General features: G+C 38.0%; 1 protein-coding gene across 2 annotated transcripts in view; it reads left to right on the top strand.

Moving 5' to 3' along the window:
* Nucleotides 1-330: 330 nt before the first annotated feature.
* ANKRD10 (ankyrin repeat domain 10) overlaps nt 331-23,991 on the top strand; it is a 37,657-nt gene continuing 13,996 nt past the window's right edge. Inside the window, exons 1-3 of one of the 2 annotated variants that reach the window (XM_027888691.1) lie at nt 331-630; nt 6,396-6,548; nt 14,766-14,857. In XM_027888691.1, the coding sequence (XP_027744492.1) occupies nt 430-630; nt 6,396-6,548; nt 14,766-14,857 (446 nt within the window). In that variant the 5' untranslated portion in view covers nt 331-429. The remainder of the gene's footprint in view (nt 631-6,395; nt 6,549-14,765; nt 14,858-23,991) is intronic. The other variant, XM_027888690.1, reaches the window with a different exon arrangement.

A 23,991-nucleotide genomic window follows, 5' to 3' on the forward strand; every position in this document is an offset into this window, starting at 1 on the left:
AAAAAAGGGATAGGGAAGGACGGGGCGAGGAGAAAAGAGAGAAGGAGGAGGGCCCAGAGGGAAGAAGGGGGGACAGAGATAGGGAGGGGAGAGAGTGGAGGAGAAAGAGGGCGGGCAGACAGAAGGAGAGGGAGTGAGAGGGAAAGGAGAGGGAGGGATGGGAGAGACGGAGACCGAATGAGGGGGAGGCCGCGCGCCGCCCGCCTCGCGCCGCCCCCCCGCCCCCGCCCGGGCGCCCCGAGGCCGCGCGACCCCGCCTGCGGGGGGGCGGAGCGTCGCGCGCGGGCCCGCCCTGCTCCCTTTGTGCCGGGGCCGCGCGCGCGAGCTGCAGTCGCCGCCGCTTCCCGCCTGGGCAGCGCGCGCCCGCCCGCTCCTTCTCCCCTGCCCCCCCCCTCCTTCCCATTCCTCCTCGCCGCTCTGCCGCTCGCCATGTCGCTGGGAGCCGGCCCCGAGGCGGGCTTCTCCAGCGAGGAGCTGCTAACCCTGCGCTTCCCCCTGCATCGCGCTTGCCGCGATGGGGATCTGCCCGCTCTGTGCGCGCTGCTCCAGAGCTCGCCCCGCTCCGACCTGGCGGCCGAGGATTCCTTCTACGGCTGGACGCCCATCCACTGGGCCGCGCACTTCGGCAAGGTGGGGCCCGGCTGGGCTCGGCCGGTGGCGGGAGCGGGGGTGGGTACGGGAAGGAGAAGGGGAAGGAGGACACGATTCCCGCTCGCGCGCAACGCGGCGCCATCTTTGCCCCTTGCAGGCGCCGCCGCCCCCCCCCCCCCTTCCCTCACCGCCTCCTGCCGCTCCTCAGGGAATCGGGCGGGACAGCAGCGGACAGCCGCGGCGCTTGGCTCCGTTCCTGCCTCCGCGGTCAGCGAGGCGGGGGTGGGCAGGTCACGGGGCTGGCGGCACCTGCCGTCACCGCATCACTCATCCCTTCCCCGCTGCCGGCGGCAGCCGCCCCCCTCCCTTCCCGGGTGACAGTAGCGGCCTCGCAGCCGGGCTTCCAGACGGTCCCCCGGGCACGGGCACCGGGAGCCAATGGCGAGGAGCAGGGCAGGGGGCTCCTCCCACGCTGGTCCCCTCCGGATATCCCCAGCGGGCGCCGGCCATCCGGGCGGGAGGCACCGCCGGGGCGCGACCCCTTCCACGCCCCCTCGGATAATCCTCCGTCCCCTCGTTGACCGTCCCCAGTTGACCCCCCCTTCCCGGATCGCTTCGTGCTTTGTCTGCAGGCTCTGGTCGTGATCCATGTCGTCTTCGGGCTCCGCACCTGGAGACTGCTTTGTTGTGGTGCCCGTGTTATGACGACCGGCTCGCTGGGAGTGTGGGGAGAAGACGCTTGTGCCTGTGAGGCGCTCCTCCCTTGCCTTCAGGATGAAAAATAGATTGTGGTTTATACATGAGGAGTTTTTTGTGTTCGCGTCCTTACAGTACAGAAAAGAGTGAAACATGGGAAGTAGCTCTCCTAACTTCACGTCTTAAAATGAATTAAATCTTAATTTCTTGATTTTTGTATAGACCTTTCCTGTTTGTGATGCAGTGAGTGTCCCATCCTATGCAAGATTCCAGCCCAGAGGGTTGGGATTTGGTGCTTCTTCCTCGCTGATTTGTCTAGGTTTGGAATTCGAGGGGCTTTTGTTCTTGCTCTCCCTCCCATTTCCAGTATACTTTTTTTTTTTTTTTTTACTGATTGTGTGCCAGAGGAAGAAGATTGATGTACTTAGGCAGTTGTCATGGTTTATAAAAGTACATTAAGAGATGGTTTATATATATTACATTATCTTATATGCAGTGCTTCTTAGAGAAACGTTTTAGAAGCACAGCTAAGTAGTCCTTCAGTCCTAAAATAAAGCAAAAGAAAACCCCTTAACCCACAAAATTCAAAATGTAAAGCAGCTTTTTACATGTTCAAAAAGAAGCTAATAATCCACACTGGAGTGGAAAAACTGGAGTGCCTTAAATTTTTGGGGGAAGTATACTCATTGAAAATGTGAAGATAGTAATCCATGTTACAGTCTTCTGTTTCCTTTTTACATCTCATAAGAATTTCTTTTTGGTACTGCTTGTGGCAGCCTTGATTTTACTTTGACAGTGTACGTGCTGTATTGGTGTTTTTTCTTTAAGTATCTTCAGGTCTCTTCCAACCATCCTCAGTTGTGTGAGTTTTTGTGTGCATTCCAGTTTCTGTTGAAGAGACTTGGAGAAACAGCAAAGGGAACAAGTCAGTCTGCAACATGTTGTGCCTTTATTTGCCATATTCAGTCTTAGGTATGGGCAAAATTTGATTGGTGGTGGTATTACATATCAGATGAAAAAATCTGACAAATGAAATGAGACTTGGAAAGATAGCATAGGCTATAAATGGCTTTTATACAATTTTGCAAATATGTGCTTTCCTAAAATCCCTCAGATCTAGGCAAGTTGAATTTGTGAAAGTTATCTGTATCTTTTATAGTCTTGTTAAGTAGTGTTCCTTTCACAGAGCCAAAGATTGTACAAAATATTGAAAAAGTTACAGTAGTGTAATTGGATACCAAATCAGGCTTTGTGTTTCTGTGGCATAGTTACACTTTTTTACCTTTCACCAGTTAATAGATTATTGCTAGCAGTGACACAATTCTGCTTTTAGTGGACAGTCAGGTGCGTGTCTTATGTTCTTATTTATGTGTTGGTATTTTTTTTTTTCAAATTCATCAAAGCCAAGTGGAGAGTTCTTCTGTTTCTCAAAGTACCATAGATTTCAAACGTTAATTTCTGAAGTGTTCATTAATAGTCATTGAATAGGAATCTTCCTCTTCACTTCTTTGTTTCTCTAGAATTCATGGGATTTTCACTTGTTTGGGATTTTTTCTTTTTTCTGAAAGAAATTAAATGGTGACAGGACTTAATGTCTGCCTTTCTGATATAGGGCCATTTAGCAACCTGGTCCGCCAAACATGTATTGGTTCTAACTGCAGCTCTGTAGCATGACAAAACTGACGTAGTTCCTTTCTGGAAGAAGTCCTTGTGGAACAACTCATAAGCAGAGACACCTAAACCTGTGTACATGAACAAACTGCAGGAGTCCGAGTTTGGTGAACTTTACTAGAATAGAGATGTTTCTGTGCTTTCACCTGTGCACAGGTAGAACATGGAAGATGGCCCTGGCTGTATCAAAAGACAGTACAAAATAATTTTACAGTTAAGTTGTGTACAACTACATTATTGCACGGAGATGTAGATGTGCTTCAGTAAGGAAGCAGCAGCAACAGTCAAGTTGGTTATAAATAATTATACAAAAGAGGAAAGGTGGGGGGGGATACTGATGTAACACTAGGACCTGTAAAAATGGAGTCTCTTAAGACTAAAATTGAAAACACAGTAATCTTGAATAACTTACTCTGAAACGTACTTTTACAGCTTGCAAGTAATAAATAAAATACCAGCAAATTCAGTTGGACATGATAGATATTAGAAGTAGAGTTTCTGGTTGTAATATCTGGGGTTTTAATGACAGCATGGACCTCCTTTTAGGGTTAGTAGCAAGTGCAAATTTATTTGCTGTGTGGAGTACCTGTGGTGGAGTTTGCATTTTCAGGACATTCCCTGACTGCAGAGAAGTGCTTGAATCAATTCCCATTAGAGTTGCTCTATTCTAATTAGAGTTAATTATATAGTGCCCTAAATTACCCTGGCATTCTGTAGGTTTCTGAGACAATGGGTCAGAATGTAGAATTGTTAACAGTCTAAAAAAGCTACCAGAGAGGTAGAAAATGAAGGGCTTGAATAAAAATCAAACTTGCTATTAATTCACTTTGTTTTGGACTAACCTTAATTTACTTTTTCTTTTTAATCACTTACATGTGAATTTTTATTTTCTCTGACCGCATCTATTTGCTTGTGCTCTTCTGGGGGTTTTTTGTTTGTTTTGTTTTGTTTTTCCATTTGACTGTTTACATTATAGGAAGCACAATATTGTTAAGTACGTTCTGTTTCTTTGGGAACAAAAGTAGTACAGATAAAAATGCTCATCTTTTCCTTGGCCAGTGTTGTGGCCTGCGCAGGGACCTGTCTTTATTCTTGACCAAATCAATTTAACCCCTGCTTTAAGTTATACATTGGAAAATACCTGCTCTATTAAATTTAGGTTATTTAATGAAGGTGGAATTGTGTGTCCTGATATCAAACATAAATAATCAAGTGAGGTATTGTTTTTTGTCATGTTGACTTTTCCTGCCCATGGATGTAATTACATTCATACCTCACTCTTCCATAATGTTGGAAGAGGCAGGTTTTTGTTACAGCCATGTTATAGGAGACCCACGCTTTAGCTTTTAATGGGTTGAAATGTTCATTGTTGAAGCACTGTCAGAGGATGTTTAAAAAAAAAAAAGGACGAGCAAGAAAACCCAGCATTTAAAGACGAATTTGTACAGATAATCATGATGTGTAGCCATCTTATAGAACAGATTTAAACAGTGCAAGATAGGGCTAGTGAATGAGTTTCTGGTTTTCTCTTTTCAATTGATGGGCTGTAACATCTATCTAATTATGGAATTCTTTCAGCCTGGTGCCTGTGCAGGAAATATTATTCTTTCCTGAAGTTGTAATGCTTATCTGAAAGTGTTTTCAAATTAACTCCATTCAAAGTCTATTGTCTTAAAAACTGGCTGAAATTTGTTTTTATTTGCAGTTGCAGTAGGTGAAGTTCTTGGTGTAGCTGGGGGGTTTTCCCATCACATGACAATAACTAGTGTTACAATTTAATTAATGATTACTAAGGGTTAACAGCAATATTAGGGGTACTAACATGTGAACATCAAGGAAAATCTGAGATTGGCAAACACAAAATGTATTTGAGTAGTCTAGTATTAGAATTATATGTTTGCTTGCACCAGTTCTTTGATGTAATTTTTTTTTTTCCAGGAAAAGCACTTGTTTTCTTTTGGAAAGGTACTTTGTTAATATTGAGGTTTATTCATTAATACTGCAATATTCCAGTTACCCTCACCCTTACTTCATGCAGTTAGTGAGTTAATGGTACCTCCATGTCCAGCCTGAACTTCATTACAGTCCAAAAAAAGTACTTTTGTATATCCTGAAGGATAGGGTTCATATGTGTTTGTTTGAACTATATAAGGGAAAGAAACAATTGAAGTTCACAATATATTTGCAAAACTAATATTATTAATTACAGTGGTTGGTACTGTTACCTCATATATGTAATTCAGCAAGATCAGGAATTTACAGGTTAAAAGAAAGGCTGACATACAGAAACAGACGAATGTTGTAATCCTGCTGTTGATGTTTCTATCTAAAACAGGCTGCAAGCCCACATGTGGGTGCTTTTTAATTGTTGCTTTATGGACAGACTACTCCACAGCTGTGATATGGCTGATGTTTCCTTTAAATGTGAGAGACTGAAAGACCCACAGATTTTTGGTTTATATGAACCAATGCCTTGAGCCAGTGTGGGATTATTATGTGTGTTTGCAGTGGTGTTTGTTTTCTAACCGCAATTAATGGATGCCTAGACTAAACTGTTTATTTCAGCATAGTGCATTCCTTTTCCTTTCAACAAGAAGACAATGTTGCTGTGTGACAGGAAAGGAGCGTTGTTTTGACTGCTTTTGCAAGTTGAGGTCACTGTGGCTGTGGTTTGCCTAGTTTCTACAAATGAAATGTTATGAACATTTAAAAATAGTATCTGGTTATCTGATGCTTCTGGTTAGTATGCTGGAAAAATAAAATAATGTAATGGGACAGAACACTGCAATTTTTTTAAAATAAAGAAATTATTTTTTTTTATTGCCACAAACATGCAACCTGTTTTGTTTTTAACAGCTCCTCATCTGTAATAACAGGAAATGGTGGGAGAAATGTATTCCTTTTATAGATTTAGCATACTAGATATTATTAAGAATTAAGTTTTCATTACTAATCTTCTGTCACTCCAGGAAAACATTAAAGAAGTGCAAAATCTTGTGTTTTTCTTATTTACCTTTCTCCAAACTCTTCTGAGAGTACATCTGTGTATCTCCCAACAATGTTCTTGTTTTGGCAAATGGTACCTAATAATGTCTGGTTAGTATAATTTTTTTTTTTGCCGTCTTAACAAAAGTGAGCCAAATAGCTCTGTAGTTAGGTCTGAAGTATTTATATCCTCTTTTCCCTTTTCCTGAAAGGAAGTGTGGAATTCAGTTCTGGGGGTGGGAAGTACTTTTGAGATATAGTCTACAACCAAAGAAGAGAGGAGTCAAGGAGGAGTGGGATATCCTAAATTTCGTATTCTCTCTTGTTTTGCGCTCGTGTAGTCTTACTAGGAAGTTTAGCTTTTCTTGGTTTTATGTATTTATTTAGCAAATGGTAATGGTCATAGCACATCTGTGTAACATTTTTTGTTTTATTCCCTCATGTCTTTAAAGCTGGAGTGCCTAATGCAGTTAGTAAGAGCTGGAGCTTCTGTAAATGCCAGTACAACCCGTTTTGCTCAAACACCAGCCCACATTGCTGCTTTTGGAGGACATCCACAGTGCCTGAATTGGTTGATCCAAGTGGGGGCCAACATAAACAAACAGGTATGGATTCACATGTATTTCACCTATGCATATAGTTTTGGAAGAAGTGTCTTGATCCCTCTCTATGACATATGTGATCCTTACATTAACATACAGATACTTTATTTTTAACATCAGCTGAAGTCAAATGACTTAATTATCAGCTATAGACCTTTTATATTACGGTAGAGATAGGACTAATAAATGTCCTTTAAGCCCTTAGGGGTTTGGAGGACATTTGTTTTAGGAATTGATATCTTACTACTTCTTCAACAAAATGATAATGCTGCTTTGGTATTGGCAGCATTAGCAAATATTCTGATATTGTAGTGCTGCTTTAGGGTCAAGACAGAAGACTAATGAGGAACATAATGCATACTAAATATGCTAAGAATTGGAAAATTCAGCATTACCTACACAACCATGAGACCCTTGTGGTGCTTCATGATTTAGTCACACATCTAACTAGTAAGGTCTGCTGTGGTTTATTTTAAGGTGCACATGGGTTTGGTTTTTTTTTTCTTCTTAGATTATTTCCAAAGCTTTTCTAGTAACTTCTTGAAAATAGTTCAGAAACATGTACTTTACTAACAAAGAATGAATGGATGACCTAAATTTTTTTTTACTATAATTTTTTGTTAATTTTACTGGGAGTATATTATTTATTTGGTAGCAGAGAGTGCATAAATATAGCAAAATACCTGTAAAGGACTGCTGTACTCTGGTACAGTACAGAATTGGGTGCTTAAAATCGATTATATTTTTGAAGAAAATGTTTGAAGTACTGAGTGATTCTATTATGTATGCTGGGCATACATAACAAGTATCTTTTTAATGGTAATAAAAAGTGGTTTTAATAATTTTCTATGAGAGTAATTAATACTACAGCATATGCTGTTATTGAAAGCTGTGGTATAGCACAGCATCTGTAAAATGTCTGGCCTGTTAAATGTTATATCATACTTTTCTTAAAATATTTAATGGCCAGACTTTGTTTTACATGCAGTAGAGTTAAGCTAAGTCTGCTGTAGAACTTAAACACTTGCATTTCTAGAGTTTGGTTCTTTTTTTTTTTAAAGCTATGCAAAAATAAGAAATGGGGAAGTTTGTGTTGAGTTTTCAGAAAAGAAGGCTGGTGCATTGAGAACAGCTGTGAGACACCAGGAGAATTGTAGAAACAATGAAGGTGACTGGATGCAGAGGCTATAGATCGCATCTTCTCCTTGATACCTGACAAAAGTAACTTATGCAATAAGTTATTGCTGCATAGTGGTAGAATCTTCAGAAGAGAAAATACAAGAACTATAAATGCATCTGGAGACCAGGTAAGAATGTAAAGAAACGGTGATTAGAGAGGAAACATGGCATGCACAGAATAAAGATGTACAAATAACTGCTAAATGAGAAGAGAAGAATGAATGCAAATGAATGAATGAGAAGAATGAAAGTTTCCAGCTATGAGGATAAAGAGAAGAACTGACCAGTGAGGTTGAAATGGAGTTGAAGAACAAGCTTGCTGTCCCGGAACATGATGGGGGGAAAAAAAAATCCCATGTAGTGAGTGAGGCTATAGCAAAGAAGAAAGTAGCAGCTAGCCCCCAGAAGAAGAGAAGAGAGTGGAAAGATCTCTCCTTGGGCTGAGGGCAACATACTGACTGTAAAGGAAAGCAGAAGGCAGTATAATACGCAGTTAAAGTTGGCAGGAAACTCATCCCAGCTTAAAGAAGTCACCAAGGCAAGCCAGTGACTTAGGAGCCTATATATTAGTGGTTTGTCACCAGAGCAAGTGGTCCTCCACAGGAGGAAGAGTACTTGGGTTCTCGAGTTCAGATAGTGATGGTAGTATCTTATAAGCTTCTAAGGACAGACTTAGGTACTGACAGGCCAAGGGCACAACAGAGGTGGGTACTGAGAGTTGATGCTGTGGGCACCTTGTGTGTTGTTAATGGGTAGGATTAAGTTACACTTGAATGTAGTAGCTTTTTTTTGCCCCCACAAAATACTAATTGAACATACAGTATGGGGCATTTCAGACTCAGTTTGATGAAGTAAGATACCTCTATTTAATTTATAGTGGTAGTAGAAAAAAGAATGTCTCTCAAGTTATTTGTTAGGATGGAACTAGTCAATCACACTGGTTTCACATGCATGAGCACTGAAACTAGGCAGTGTGCCTTGGTGATAGCTAAGGCAGAAAACTCATCACACAGATAGTTGGATACGTAGCTATGTAAAGCACAATGCATGCTTTGCTCTCTCAAGTTCCTTCGGCTATTTATTAAATTGCAGTCAAATTCTACTACTCTTGTTTGATTTCAGTTCCTTAAATGATCTTGGTTCCTTATTTAACTTGCAAGCACCTTCAGGTGATCATCTAGGGCTTCCACGCACACTTTTGAGCTTTTGGAGCACTATTTCCTGATGTGTATTTTGTTTATTCCTTCCAGCTCGCTGACTGATGCTGTACTCCAAACAGACATAGTCACTGGCTAATGCTTGTGTGAGGACAAGTGTTCCATGGACACTGGATACAAAACACATGCTGAGAAAGATCTGGGAATACTTGATATTTAAACTAGTAAACTTTCCTTCCAAACTGACTCCCGGTCATTGGCTACAGACTAACCCATCACTTCTGGAAAAAGAAAAGGATAGCTTCTGAAAAGGAATCCACTCGAGTCTCTCAGTTTTAACGTAAACCTCCGGTACTCAGTAGAACTTGCATGCTTGCTTTCTCATATCTGCCCTGAGGTATTGTATTGTAGCCCATGCTGCCTGTCCTAAAGTTTAGGAAAACTTAAAAATGTCTTACCTCCTTGCTGGTGACAGCTGCCCAGGACACTTCTGAGGCAGCAGCAGTGAAGGACACATGCTGAAAAGTGCTTGTTCCAATTGTTCTTTGCTCCCTGGATAAGTTATTTGAGTGTATCCTGTGATGCCTAGCCCTCTTATATAACTGTATGCGCTGGCTAGAACCATCTCTGTGATCAGTGGGCAGTTCTTCCCTCCCCCGGGATCACCATAAAAAATGCACAGGAGGAAAGCTGAAGTGCCAAGCAATGATCTGACTGTTTTTACCCAGCAGTGAACCCAAAAGAATGTCCTACTGTTCGGGTTTGTTTTTTTTTTTATTTCAGTGGGCAGTGCCTGCTAATAATTCCTAGTAATGTGACTCAAGACCTGCACTTGGCTGCCTGCCCGCTCTAGGTCACTGTCATAGTGCAAAGCAATTATGTTGCTACTTTTTTTTTGAGTATTTTTTTCTGTTTTATTCTTGTCACAATGCAGATTGATTCTGGGCTGTTGTACATATTAACACCAGATAATCATGACTACTGTTTGATTTAGAAGACTATAATCTTCATTTAAATACTTTTTTCTCCTCTAGCCTCAGCCTATTAAACATGTCTATTGTATGTTGCCTGTGTTGATTGGCCAAAAAGTTTTGTGTGGCTTGTTGTAAAGAGAAGGGAAAGAAATACTGCATCCTTACAGGTGATGCAGCTGAATTTTCATGTAGTCAGTTATCACGTGGCAGATTTAGGAGGGTTAGATTCCCCATACTAGCAAGAACTGTAAACATGCTGATCTCCTTGGTGGGGAGGAAAAAAAACCCCACTCATTCTTTTAGTATGTTACAGTTTTGTATTTTTAACAACTTGGACTAAATCCAGATAGGAATATTCCATCAGTTCTCATTTGCACTAAAAATTCAGAAGGAGAAACAATCACAAATTCGAAGCATCTTTAGTAAAGAATAAGGAAAAGTTACTCTGTTCTTTATTTTCTACTTCCTAGCTTCAGGAAGGGTCTGGGTTTAAGACATCAGAGTAGCTTCTGGAAATGTGATCATCTGATAGAACTTAAAATTCAGTCAGTGGAGTTAAGGAAAGGAGTTGGTTTGTTTCTTATCAGGTGAAACAGTGCTTCTGTGTCTCAGCGAGATATCATTGGAAGTGTTTTACAAGTGCTTGCGCTTTGTTGAGGTTTAGCCTCAGTGGACAGCTGAGCACCACACAGCCACCTCCTTGTTCCCCCATTCAGTGAGTTGAGGGGGAGAATCAGAAGGGAAGTGTGAGAAAACTCATGGGTTGAGATAAAGACAATTTAACAGGTAAAAAAAAGGAAGAAAAGAAAAACAAATCCAAGAAAATCAAGTGATGATAAAACATTTTTAAAAATCTCACACCACAACCAAAAAAGCTTAGTTGCTCACCACTAGCTGGCTGATGCCCAGCCAGTGCCCAAGCAATGGCAGCCCTGGTGAACTTCTCCCCCCACCTGCCCCAGCTTCTCTTGCTGAGCGTGATGTCATATGGTACAGGATAACCCTCTGGTCAGTTTGGATCAGTGGTCCCAGCTGTGCTATGTTCCAGCCCACTCCTAGCTAAAACTTTGGATTTGTGACTAAAGCTGTGTTTTTAGTACCAAAACACCTTACTAACTCTTCTGAAGAAAATTAACTCTATGCCAGCTAAAACAGTACAAATATTTGAAAGTTTTCAGTGGAAATGTGTGTGGGAGCTTTTTATTTTAAAAATAAGTATCTGCAGGTAAGTTGGTTTTGGTTAGGGGTTTTTTTGGGGTTGGGTTTGGTTTTTAGTGGTTTGTTTGGTTTACTTGTTGTTTTGTTTTGGTTTTTTAATAAATGGAAGGTGTGTAAAAGTACCAGTGAGTGAAATTAACTGAATCATATCCAAGCCAACAGAACTTTGGGTCCCAAAGTGGACCCAAAAAGGGAAAGAGAGGGGAAGTAGAATAAAAAATGGCTTTGGAATGAACTGAAAAAATACCCACATCTAAAAGAGACCTGGGAATAAGCAGTGAATTTAAGAAAAGTATTTAATCAGTAGAGGAAATGTCTTTTGAGGTTAAGCAGCGTAGTGAGGAATTGCAAACTGATTAGTCAAGCTGAGATAGATGTACTGATTAAAGCAAAAAAAGCAGAAGACTCTTCAGCCACATAAATAAAAATACAGTAAAGAAGGAAGTCAGATACCTATTCAGTGAAATGAAATAGAAGTCAAAGGTAATCTAGTCATGACCCTGAGGTAGAGAAGACTGCCCTTGTCTTTGTGAAAGGATAGCCATGCTTCTCCAGGGGAGAGGAAGAAGGTGTTCATCAGGGACTCACAAAAAATGTGTGTCTAATTCTTCATGACTTTTTGTCATTTCTTCAGGAGTACTGTACAAGAAAATACTTGATTTCCACGGAAATAAGCGTGTTATCTTGAATGCTAAATTAATGAAACTTAATTGGCATTTCTGCTTATTTATTTATAACACAACTTCTAGATTGTGAGACAAGTTTGTGGTTTGTGTGGCTGGTGCAGTGTTAGAAGAGAAGGGTAAATGGGACCTTGACAAGTTCTGCTCTTGGTATGAAAGGCCAATACTAGTTATTGACACTCACCTTCCTGCAATATTACTACAAAAGGGATTATATCAGATTGAAGCACATATGGGAAGTGTGAACAATTTGAAGGATTATGAGGTACTGAGAAGGATAATTAAGAATTTATAGAACCCCTCAAAATAACTTCTCTTACTCTGCACAGCCGAAAAAATATGAAAATGTACTGGCAAGCTAGGCCCTGAACTGCTCTCAGAAGCTTCTTGGGAAAAACACTTTCTCTTGTTTCTATTTGGTCACATTGATTCCAATTGTTGAATCGAAACAGAATTCTTTGATGCTCATACAGATTACTTTAATTTTCTTTTTGGATGCGTTGAAAAATAAGTAAATTTAAAAGCCATTTTTCAGTGGCATATAACTTTTTTCTCATAATCCAGAGAAAATTTTTTAGCAGAGCTAGGAGACTAGTTCAGAAACTTTCAGTGCCCCTTAGGAGAGTTTCAAAGGAAGATAATAGTAGTGATGGCTGAAATTTAGGGGCTGTAATTAAAAGGAATGCTATGAAAATCTAAATCTGTGTATTCTGTCATTTTCTGAGTACTTTCTCAATTCCTTAGCTTTTGACACACATGTTTTTCTGGGCCAGTGATTGAAAGAAGTCCTTCTCAAGACATATATTCTCTTCTGTGATACTAATGTTTTTCTGCTTGGTGATGGAATCTCATAGCTGCTACAAGCTTAGCTCCTGCTAATGCAGTGGTGAAGAGTCCTTTTGCAAAGGTCCTTGCTCATCCTTTTTGTGTTTCCCCTCAGCAAGACTTCATAATGCAGTTCTCTAGGTCTTACTGTGGACAGTATGCTGGTTTTATGGGGCTAGTAGAGATTTTTGTCATCTTTATCACATGCATGGCTGGTTGAGCTGACTTTCCCTAAACTGAACCTCTTTTATCTTAGGGTTGGTTTTCTAAATACTAATGCTGAGCACAAGAGGCTAATTACTTCTTTTCTACACTTTTACCTCTTTAACAAAAAGGGGGGGAAGGGGCAGGTTTGAAGAAAATAATAACTGAATGGTGAATGAAAGACAACTTCCATGATCGGAGAACTTATTACACTAGGAAGAAAAATTTTCAAGATGAACTAGTGTCAAATGAATTCGCCTTTATGATAATTAATGTAATTGTATCCTCTATTAAACTTCTCTGTCTTCCTGTTACTTAAGGAAAACTTACATAAACTTCCTTGGAAAGCAGTCTTCTATCCCTCAGCCACAGACAGCCATTTTGGAAGGAGGGCTGTATGGCTCTTTTATAATCTCTAAGGAATTTTCTGTTCTCTTCTGTCTCCAAGATTTGTCAGCCTCAGAAATTTTCCTTAGTTTATAAGAAAGTACACTTTGTTTGGTACCATTATTGTTCCCTGCTGGGTGTGCTAGGTAGTTCACTGTTTGGCTGAATATCTACCTTAAGCACTGGTAAACTGGCTTACTCAGTCAATTTGTAACTCATTATAAAAATAATTTACCATGAAATAAAATTGGCAAATTGGAAATTGAGAGTATATAACACATAATCCAAAATTCATTTTCAAGTTATATTTACGTGGTCTAAAAGATGTGACTAAACTTCTCAAAAGCTTGGCAGAGAGTTTAAAACTTTGGTACCTTCTGTCTATCAAGGTGGTAATATAATCGTATTTTGAATATAATCATGTTTCAAATAGGGCTTAAGTGTAACCAGTACTGTAGAGTTAGGCATGAACACTGTTGTGTGTAAAGACTGGTGAGTGAATCAGTAAGGTGCTGTGTGAATTTAATATAGCTAGTGTTGATATTTTAATAAAAGGAACAGGGAAGCAGAACTGAGGCACATACAGTTAGAACATGTTTAATATTAGTCAAACAGACCAGCGAAGTCCAACAGAAGTTTGGAGAGAAAGAAAGAGGATGGGGAAGAAAACAAAAAAATCTTTGCTATCCACTGGAAGTGTTAAGGACTGTGATTAAATCATGTTAACAAACCAATAACAACATTTACTTGCTACTTCAAGGCAACGTTTCATTACAGATTCTTCTCTGTTGTTCTTAATACTGGTGGTTAATTGCAAGTACTGCCTTTCCTCTGCAGCCTGTAGATGACAGTGCATGGAATTTACTTGCTGCTTGCTTGGATTTGTAATATTGCTGTAGATTCTCCCTGTTGTGAAGACAGTTGGTAGGAAGAATTTGCCTGAAAAACCTCCCAGGATGTTTACTCATAATGCAAAAAGACTATGGAATGTAAATGCACAAAGAAATTCAGAAAAGACAAGTATATAGGATGTGGGTTAATGTTTATATCTTGGGAGAGATCTGGCCTGTCCTGTGAATGCTGGGCATCCTTCTGTTACAGTAGAGTTCTGCGTACATACTCCTCTCCTCCTCAGTACTGATGGAGCAACACAGGCCTGTGTTAGTGTGTCCTCCAGATCTGAAAGCAGTACAGTCCCACAAGCTCAGCCTTGCTGTTTCTGAGTTCAGGATGGCTTGTTTAGTTCAATAGTATTGGGAAACAAAAGTGCTAGGAGATAAAAGTGTTAGAATAACTTGCTGCAGTGCTATATGTTGTGGGGGGTTTTAACAAGTTTTGCTGAATATGACTGCTGATTGCCTAGTTAGGCTTATCTTGTGAGTTAAATGCCCTTAGTGTTATTTCTTGCTAAATATCTAATGTACATGGCAGCCTGCTGCAAACTTTAAAGTAATGATAAAGTACCTGATGTATTTGCTAGTTTATAAATGTTACTTTTATATATCTGCTTTCTTAATTAAAGTGAGTAATGTAACAATAAGATTTTAATTTTTTGAAAGATTATGCTTGACAAAATGTAGTTTGTCTTTGCAGGATTATGTTGGTGAAACTCCTATTCATAAAGCAGCTCGGTCTGGTAGTATGGATTCCATAAGTGCCCTTGTGGCTCATGGTGCGCAAATAGAGTAAGTGAGGTTTGGTTTTTTGTTGTTGTTGATTGTTGTGTGTGTAGCTAACTAACTTGGACCAGTAAATGTAGATACTAATTTCAGAAAGAAAAGTCAAAACAGCAGACACCTGATTAAAAGACAGCTAGACATGTTCAACTGTAATGAAGCCTAAAATGTTTTGCATGTCTAGTAGTAAAGATTATTTTATTTAAATTGTAGCAGTGTGATAAATTATTACTTTATTTATATCTGATACATTATAATATTTATCGTTCTTCTGTCAGACGACCCCAAACTGTACACTTTATTCAACATGTAGTTATTTTTGGAACAAATCTACACTTTGCACTGGTGAATAAATACAGAAAACAATGCAAAAGCAAAATTATGTTCAAAACAGCAATTCACACACTCTTTGCAGTTAGTTTCATACTGTTTGTTAGTGTATTGTGTATTTGCCCTGCTAACTTTTTTCTTTAAAGGTTTATGTACTGCAAAAACATTCAGAAAGCTCACAAACTTTTGCAACTTACAGCATGGACAAAATGGATGCAGTTTTCACCTAGAAATGTTGAGTATAAGCTCTATGGCTTATAATAATGTCAATACTTAGCAATTTGTTTTAATTAGAACTAGCATTATTATCTGAAATGGTAACTAGTTACTGTATTTTAACCTGCAATGTGAAACTGAAGTTGCGAGTGAAATAAGACTCATTTAGTTAATTTCCTGTTTTACCCTTTGGTTTCCATCTTACTGTTTTTGTAATGCTGCCCTGATAAATATACCATAAAATATAATTCTTTTCAGTGGTGTCATAGTATATTCAGGAAATACGCTACCTTTTAAGTTAATAGTAGTGAACAAATTGCTTTATATGAAGGGATTGCTTCACAGAAAAATGAAATATGCTGTTTCACTTATTGACAAGATCATGAAATCAGTCATAAATTTATAAGTTCCCATTTTACTCTCACTTTCAAATATTTTAAAGATAAACTTGGATTTAAATTTTACTGTGGAATTGAGCAAACCTTAATTATCATCATCAATTAGTATATAATCTTGTGGTTTTTACAAAGTAGCCAACCAAAAGAAAAGTTGTGGAACTGTATAAACCATGTGGAGTAAGTGATATCTGCCTTTGACCAAAGCCATTTGCAGAAGTAGTAGGGTAGGTTTATAGCAGTTTTAGTGAACAGGAAATCGTTTGAATTCTCATTTTTTTAACTTTGAATTCTGTCTGTATTTCAGTAGACTAGACTGGTCGCAAGTTTTATAGGTTATTAAACATCAGATCCTATCCAGGAAATGGTAAAATCAGTGATGCAAATGCAGTAGGCTTGTGGAGCAACCCGTGTTTAGTCATTTAGAGCATAAGGACTTGGCCTTGTCACCTGAGAGAAGTATCTATTGACTGATAGGGATGAGGATTCTTTTTCCATAGAATCCAGTTTCCAGGCTCAGTATGTTAAATTAGGCCAAATCAATGTATTTGCTTTTGACATTGATTTATATTGGGTCATCTGGATTTGAAAACTGGCCTCATATTAATGGTTATGTTGATTTTCTAATTTTTGTAAAAAAATGTAGATGCTCTGAAAGTTTTGACTCCTTTATTTTATGGCTTCAGTTAGAAGAAAAGGAGAGGAATTTAAGCCATAAAATTGAGTTCTAATGTGTATATTTTAACTGAAATGATAATTAACTATATCTAAGTCAAGACTTTTATTCGATACAGAACTAAGCACTATTGCTGATCTGTAGTGATGATGAATAAGACCTTTTTATTTTTACTGGGATTGGATCTTTTAATCCATTTTTTCTTCATATAGTTGTCTTATTGAAATCCAGTTTTGTGAAGATGCAGAGAAATGTCCCTTGTGTCTGCCAATAGTCAAATATACTATTTTTACATGATATTTATACATCCAGAATTTACCCTTCCTAGTTTTTTAGCCAGTAGAACAGGGATGCTATTACACAAACACTAGTAATAAGTTGTGTAACATTGCAAGAAATGTATTTTTATTAATGAGTGATTATTGAAATACTACTGTTAAAATGAAGTAACTTGGACTAGTGTAATCTTGTTACCAATTCTATTTTATTCACTCCTTTGGTTATATTGGAAGCCAAAGAGTATTGACAATAGTCCAGTTAAGGATAAAAGTAAGAAATTTAGTTTTAATGAAATGGCCTCACTGGAATTGTTCTGATTTGCTTTGTCAGGCTTGTTAGTGTATTGCTTTTACAGAGAAAGACAGTATGTTGCAGCCTCTAAATTTCATTAACGCTGTTGCATTGTTTTCCTAATTGATGAGAGAGAATTTGGGTCTCTATTCCTGTGTAAATTTTTAATAATATTAAAAAATAATAATTGTACCCTAGTGAAAATATTTTGATTTTTTTTGTGGTATTTACCTTTTCATTTTAGCTGAAGCATATTCTGTGCACAGTATGTCCTACAGCCATAAAAATGGTTGCTCCACTAACTATGGTATTCATGGACCCTTGAAGAGGGGGAAGCAGGTGGTCACAATGTCCTCATATGAGTGAAAAGGTTTGCTGTGTAACTGACTTTTTAATGTGGATAGTACCTTTTAAAGTATCCATAACTGCTGGATTTTCACTAAAAAGCATATTCATGTATGGTTAATTGTGTATTATTTATTATCATGGTGACAGACAAGCGTCCACAGCTTTTTATGGAGGAAAAGCCTTTTTGGTGCCATGTTTTGTTTTGCTCTGTTATACTATTTTTTAAATGCTGTGTATTAATGTAGTCATATAGATTGTATCACAGCATATATAAAAATATAAAATGCAGCTGTAAATGCAGGACAGTGTTGAATCAAAAAAAGAATAAGCAGATGCAGGTGTTAATTATCCTGACTTGAACTTCCTTCGTTTCATGTCCATTTGCATTCAGTACACTTGAGCATTTTGTCCACTTATTTCTGAATAAAAATTCTTCTGCAATTGTCAGTTAAGCAGTTGTGTATTCCTTAGTGTCTTGTTTTAGAGCTTGAGGGAAGTTTCAAACACTCTATTATCCTGAGATAGAGAGGCGTAACTTGTGGAACAGGATGTGTGTTGGTATGCAGCCATCCAATTGCACGCAAGTATTTGCCTGCTTCAGAGTTTATTGATCAACATGCTTGAATAGTATCATAGGAAAGCTTCTTATTTGTCTGCCAGAAATCTTAAGGTTTCAGGGAAAAATTGGTTTGTGTACCCAGATGGGATGTTACAAGGCCCCAAAGAAATAGGTTCTTTTATAGTTTCTTATACTCTGGTCTCCAGGTTTAAGGAGAAGAACTGACATGCTGGGAAAAATATACCAGTACATCTGTTTCTAGCAGATGACAGATTCATATCGTGGTGTTGATCTGGTTTAGGCAGACACTTAAGCTTAAAAACATTAAAGCTGTCTGGCATTCATTTGAATGTGTAAATTCACTCTTCCTGTAATGCCCAAAGTGTCCTATCACTGGTATTAAGTTTTTCAGCAAAAACCTTATTCTCATTCTTTGACAGTGGCTTAATTTTATTTCTTCATTGCAAAATCATGTGTCACAAACTTCATGATGTTGTTTAAAAAGGCATCATTAATTTCTTTTTTCTTCACATAATCTCTCCATCCTTGATAACAGAAATCTGTCTGTTGTGAGTTTTATGGTGGATTAGCCCTTTGTGAAATTCTTGTTTCCATTTGAAGTCTGTTTCACAGTTTAATTGTGACCACTCTTCTGATATCTCAGCTTTTGTTCTCCTCATTTGTACTTTTGAGATTGCTTAACTTTATGAAAACCAGTCATCTCTAGTGAAGAGACAGAAGAGTAGTGATGTGTAGATTTCGTGATGACAGCACAGAAATCGGCCATTCTTTTGAGGTAAACCCTCAGTTCCTTTTCAGTCTGGAGGGGAAGCTTACATGGCCTGTTCTCTTGAAGGGTCACAGGGTTCAGAGATCTCCTGCATTAGTTTCCAGATTTCTGCTTGATTTCTTAAAATCTTGGCAGCTGCTTGCAGGTTTTGATGTGGGCTTGTTTTTCTTGGCTGGCTAACTTATCTACTGAACTTCTCATATTGAAATGCAGTTTCTTTCTGGCGTCAGCGTATTTGTGAAGTGCCATGACTGTGTCATCTTTTTGCTTCAGAAGCTGCACTGCTACTTGGGTTCGGTGTAGAAGACCCAACGTCCTGCTCTCTTATGGTCATTAACCTCATCTTGAGAATAGAGCTTCAGGTTTTTACTGATCATTTGTCTGAGAATAGGATATAGGTGCTTTTTCAGCAGAGGGGTTCTCTCTTAATTACTATATTAATGCTTATATAATTGGTTTTGTACTTTTTAAACTTGGACCACTTCATACACAATTCTTGTTGTAAACCTGGTTGCCTGCTGTCCAGATAAAAGTTAAATTGCTGGATTAATTACTGTTGTTACATTACTAGTCAGTGCTGTATAGGTGAGGAAACATATGGCAGTTCTTGTGGTATTCTTGTAGTGATGGCCATTCATATGGCCATCCCTGTGGTATTCTTGTAGTGACCATTCTGCAGTACAGGGGTATACGTGTGTTAGAATTTGTTCTGCCTTTCCCATTTTATAAAAATTTTTACAGAAAAGCAAATTCAAAGTGGCATGTACATTTCAGTGGCGAAATACTAATTCTGCAAAAAAATTGCAAGGAAAGCTTGATAGTTTTTTACGTGTTTGGTTTCTTGTTTGATTGCTGCGATTGTAGAAGAACTTAAGTTGTCCTATAGGAGCTTCTGACCGTGAGGTAAGGTAGTAACTTGGGGTTAGTCTCAAGAAAAGATTTGGAAATACTGAAACAGAATGTATATGCATAAGTAACTGATAAAATGAGAGAGACTCAGTCTTAGAGTAAGCCAGTGTCAAAAAGGGCAGTTTTCAGTTTTTCAGCTTTTTCAAATAATCGCAGGAAGCTGAGGCAAACTCTTACCACTGAATTCGTGTTCAGTTTGAATATGGATTATTCTTCATGGATGTGGAATAACAACAGTGGTTACTGGCATCGGCTCCGAAATAGTGCAGAATATGAGAGGTTGTGCTTCTTATGAATAAAGTAAGATCCATCATTACTTTATGACCTTTCTGGAACATACAGAGGAAGGTCACAAGGTACGTGTGAGCTTGATGGGGTAGCTTATTCTTCAGTAAAAAGCCTCCTAGCACTGGTTTCTTGGCTTTTCTTCAGTCCAGAGGAGCTGGATAAAGAACACTGAAGTGTTACCAAGACTTTTTTATGAGGACATCTCAGATTTCTGACAGGAATGTTTGGGTTTTTTTGTTGGCAGTGGTCTGTCTTCACTTAAGATACTCTGCTAAAGTTCACTGTTCAGTTACCCTTCAGATTTTTTTTTTTTCCCCTGTAAGAGAAGATATTCTGTTGCTGTTCTGGCAACAGAAACCTGGGTGCAGTTAAGTCGGGTGGAGAATCCAAAGTGTTATGAAGTGGAACTTGATCAGAGTTAAATACAGTGAAAGAAACAAAGGTGCAGTATATTCCCAAATATAATAGTCTGATTAGTTCTGATGGTTAGTCCGGATGTCAGGGGTGGTGATCTGTACAGGTGCTGTGCTTGATCTGCCCGTAGTTTTTGACCAGGTATGTGATGAGAGAATTGTTGATTGCAGTGTGTTTGCTTTAACCTGCTGTGTGGATTTGGGTTTTGTTTGCTGATCTAATTCATCTTTTTACTAAAGTTGTTCATAGATCAATTAGTACCCCTGTACTTGGACAAAAAACCAACAGTTAGTTGGGGCATGGCCCAGAACATGTTCAAGTGGATCAGACAAGTTTTTTAATGTGCTGCTGGTTACAAAATGTATCTCATTGCATGGAGGCTTAACAAACCCTGGAAGAACTTTGTAACTTAGGGGAAATGTTACTCTGCAGTTTCAGCTTCATTCTCTTTTCTTAATGATAGATAAATTTTCTTTTAAATGGAGGAAAGTCTAAGTTTGAAAAACTTTCTTGTGAAGCTTGTTTAAAGTGGTTTTATGTAGTTCAGCAGTTTCTTAATCCGAAAGGTCCTTTGTCTGCTTGAATGAGAGGATCAAGTTATTTTGGTCACAAAAAGCAAATCATGTAGTGCAATAGTCTCCCCCTATTACGGGAAAACAGTTAATCCATCTAATACCATCCTTTCATTCTTGATTTTTTTTTCCCTTTTTGGCACAAAAATACCTTAAAAATAATTTACCTCTTCTTTAGTTTTATTCACAAACTTTCACTGTCCATGCTTTATACTTTTTGTACCGAGTCACTTGAACTTTATTCCAAGTTTAGCACATTTGAGAGAAGCTTGCTTTCTTCATTTTTCTTGTTCTGTGCTATCACTGGTTTTTGGTTGCTGTGCTGAGGAGAAATAACATCATTTTATTTGTTGCTAGGGGCATCTTGGCAAAATCTGTGTTGCAACATTGTTTATCTTTTCAAGTCAGAGTTTGCAATGAACCTTTCCTTCATACTTTTCCATAACACTTTATTCATTGTAAGCAACTTTATCGCAACTCCTGCTCTGTTTCTAGAAAAATGAAAGCAACAGCAATGATAATTCTCATTACCAGGAAGTTGGCTGGATAACTCTTACATTCTCTTTAAAGTGACTGCAGTACTGTAAAGATGCTTCTTTGGAATTCATTTTTGCCAGTGATCTAGGAAATATTTTCATTTTAAAAGGAAAGGTCTTCTATATTGTACTGCAATCAGATTGTTGTTTTAAGAACTACCATACTCTTTCATACTTTCTCTGTCAGTTGTATTTAGGAATCACTTCGTACATAACTACATATGGATTTAAGTATAAACATGAATTTAAAAATATTTTTGCTTGGTGGTACCAGACCAACTCAGATAGGCCTACATCATTCAGGCAGAAGTCTACTTGGAAATGTGAATATTTTTTATAAAAATCACTGTAGATCGAAGTCTTTATTAAAGCATACAAACGGGAATACAGATACAGCATAAATCACCACCTGATGGTGATGCTTATAGTAATTCTAACGTTGCTTACCATGGTTAATGAAATTTTTGTTCTGCCAACATTTGTTCAGTCATGAGTTAAAGTATCTAGGAGCTAATTATGGCTGCAGAATTCCTAGTTTACCTTGATTTTTATGTGGAAAAAGTGGCTTCACAGAGAAGAGTGCTTCTGTCCAGTATATTCACATTGTTAAATTTTGAAGAATGTTCATAGAAACTCCACCACTGTTTTTAAAAGTCTTAAAACAATTTCAGCTGCCAAATGCTTTGTTGTGAAATAAAAACTTGGCACCAACTTGTGCTTTCGTAGATGCCCAGTGTGTAATTCTAGCATGAAGTTCTGTAGCTGTCCCCAGCAGTGACACAGGTCTGTTTAGTTCAGAGTATTATTCTCTTGGTATCTGGGAAGAAAAAAAAAAAGTTTGAAACTATTTAATAACTTATGTATTTGGACACCAAAGGGTTAAAACACTGAAAGTTTAGTATTTTAAAATCATTTTGCTTTAGAAATTTTAGACTAGTATACTACTGTTTATATAGGAAACGGTTTTTTTCTCATTGTGGGCGTTTTAGTGTTCTGATCTTTTTTTTTTTTTTCTCTTTCTTCTTTTGTTTTGTTTTAATCCTTGTATCTGCTAATTTTTGTATAGGAATAGCTACTAATTCTTTTGAGATACAGCCTACTAAATTTAAAGTAATTGAAGCCATGAGTTGACCGGTAATTTTAATCCATTCTATATAAATTTCAATGAAGAACTGACAAATTGGTTTCAGGATGAAAGTAATAATGCTTTAAAAGGCATAAAAGGCTTAGTATCTTGTTGTTAAGGTGGTCACATGATAATGGCTTACATATTGAATAATGTGCTACAGCACTTTATGTATGTTAATGTACTTTTAATCTTAATGTTGCCTGCAAATATGTGATCCCTTATGATATAAGTTTCCTGTTTATGCACCATTGCCCGTTTAAATCAAACAGAAGATTCTGAAACTGTAAAAACTACACATGTCAATGTTTTACAGCTACGTAATTCGAATTGACTTGATTTTTTCAAGTAATCCTAGAAAGGGGGAGCATTCCATATAGAAACTGCTGAAACTGCCACAGGTGCTTCTCCGAAAACCTTACAGTTGTGGCATTGAATGTTCAGTATCGCTTCCTTTCTGCACACAAGGCATACTGTTGAGGTATTTGTTGCGGTGATTGGTTTTAATGCTAATCTAGGAATTCAGATATAGAATCTATAGATTTGCATGCTTTGCTTACCCTAATTTACAATTATCTACATTTTTATTTGTAAACTAACAATAGATAAGTTGAGATCAGTAATTTTTAACAGATATTACATTGATATACGAAAACTGTGGTTTATTTTCTTAGATTGTCGCATGGCATTAACAAAAACACAGTAAGCTGTAGGCACTGTAATCACTGTTTCAAATGAAACATTTAGGAGATTTTTTTTTTACATATATGAATGTTTTTTCAAAAAGATTTATTGTTGACTTTTTGCATCAAATGTTTGTTTTGTTTTTCAAGGTATGTGACATTATAAGTGGAAGATAATGTGTTTCAAATGTATTTCTATGTTAAAAACACAGCTTTTTTTCCACCAATGAGTATGAAAAAGGAACAAATGAAGCAACTTAAAAGCAATTTTTTTAAAAGTAAATTCAGTGTAATTTAGAATCCAATGCAAGAAGCACAAGTCTTTGTTTTCTTTGTATAGATCTTTTGAAGAGTAAATTTGTAAGTTATCCTGAAGTAAATCTTTCTTGCATATAGAGATTTAAATAAATCTAAGTTTTTTGTTGCTGGTGGTTTTTGGGTTTTTTTTGTTTTGTTTTTTTTTTTTAACTTTTCCTGACTTAACCATAGTGGAAGTGTCTTGATTATGTTTTGAGAGCTTGCATCAGATTTCTTTCCTTCCTTTAGTGAACTTCTGAAAACTACAAATTGTGGTTAGATTGAAATAATAGAAACATCCTCCTGAATAAATCTAAACTGAAAGTTAACTTCATGTTTCTGTGCACCAGTCCTGTTTGGTCAGCTAATGTATTCGTCTCTTTTGGTTTTGGACAACAATTGAATTGCACTCCCACCAACATTTTTGAAAAAGC

The sequence above is a fragment of the Empidonax traillii genome, unplaced genomic scaffold (assembly GCF_003031625.1).
Source record: "Empidonax traillii isolate 1590-97213 ecotype Southwest subspecies unplaced genomic scaffold, ASM303162v1 scaffold244:size1524873, whole genome shotgun sequence".
In the NCBI taxonomy this organism is placed as follows: domain Eukaryota; kingdom Metazoa; phylum Chordata; class Aves; order Passeriformes; family Tyrannidae; genus Empidonax; species Empidonax traillii.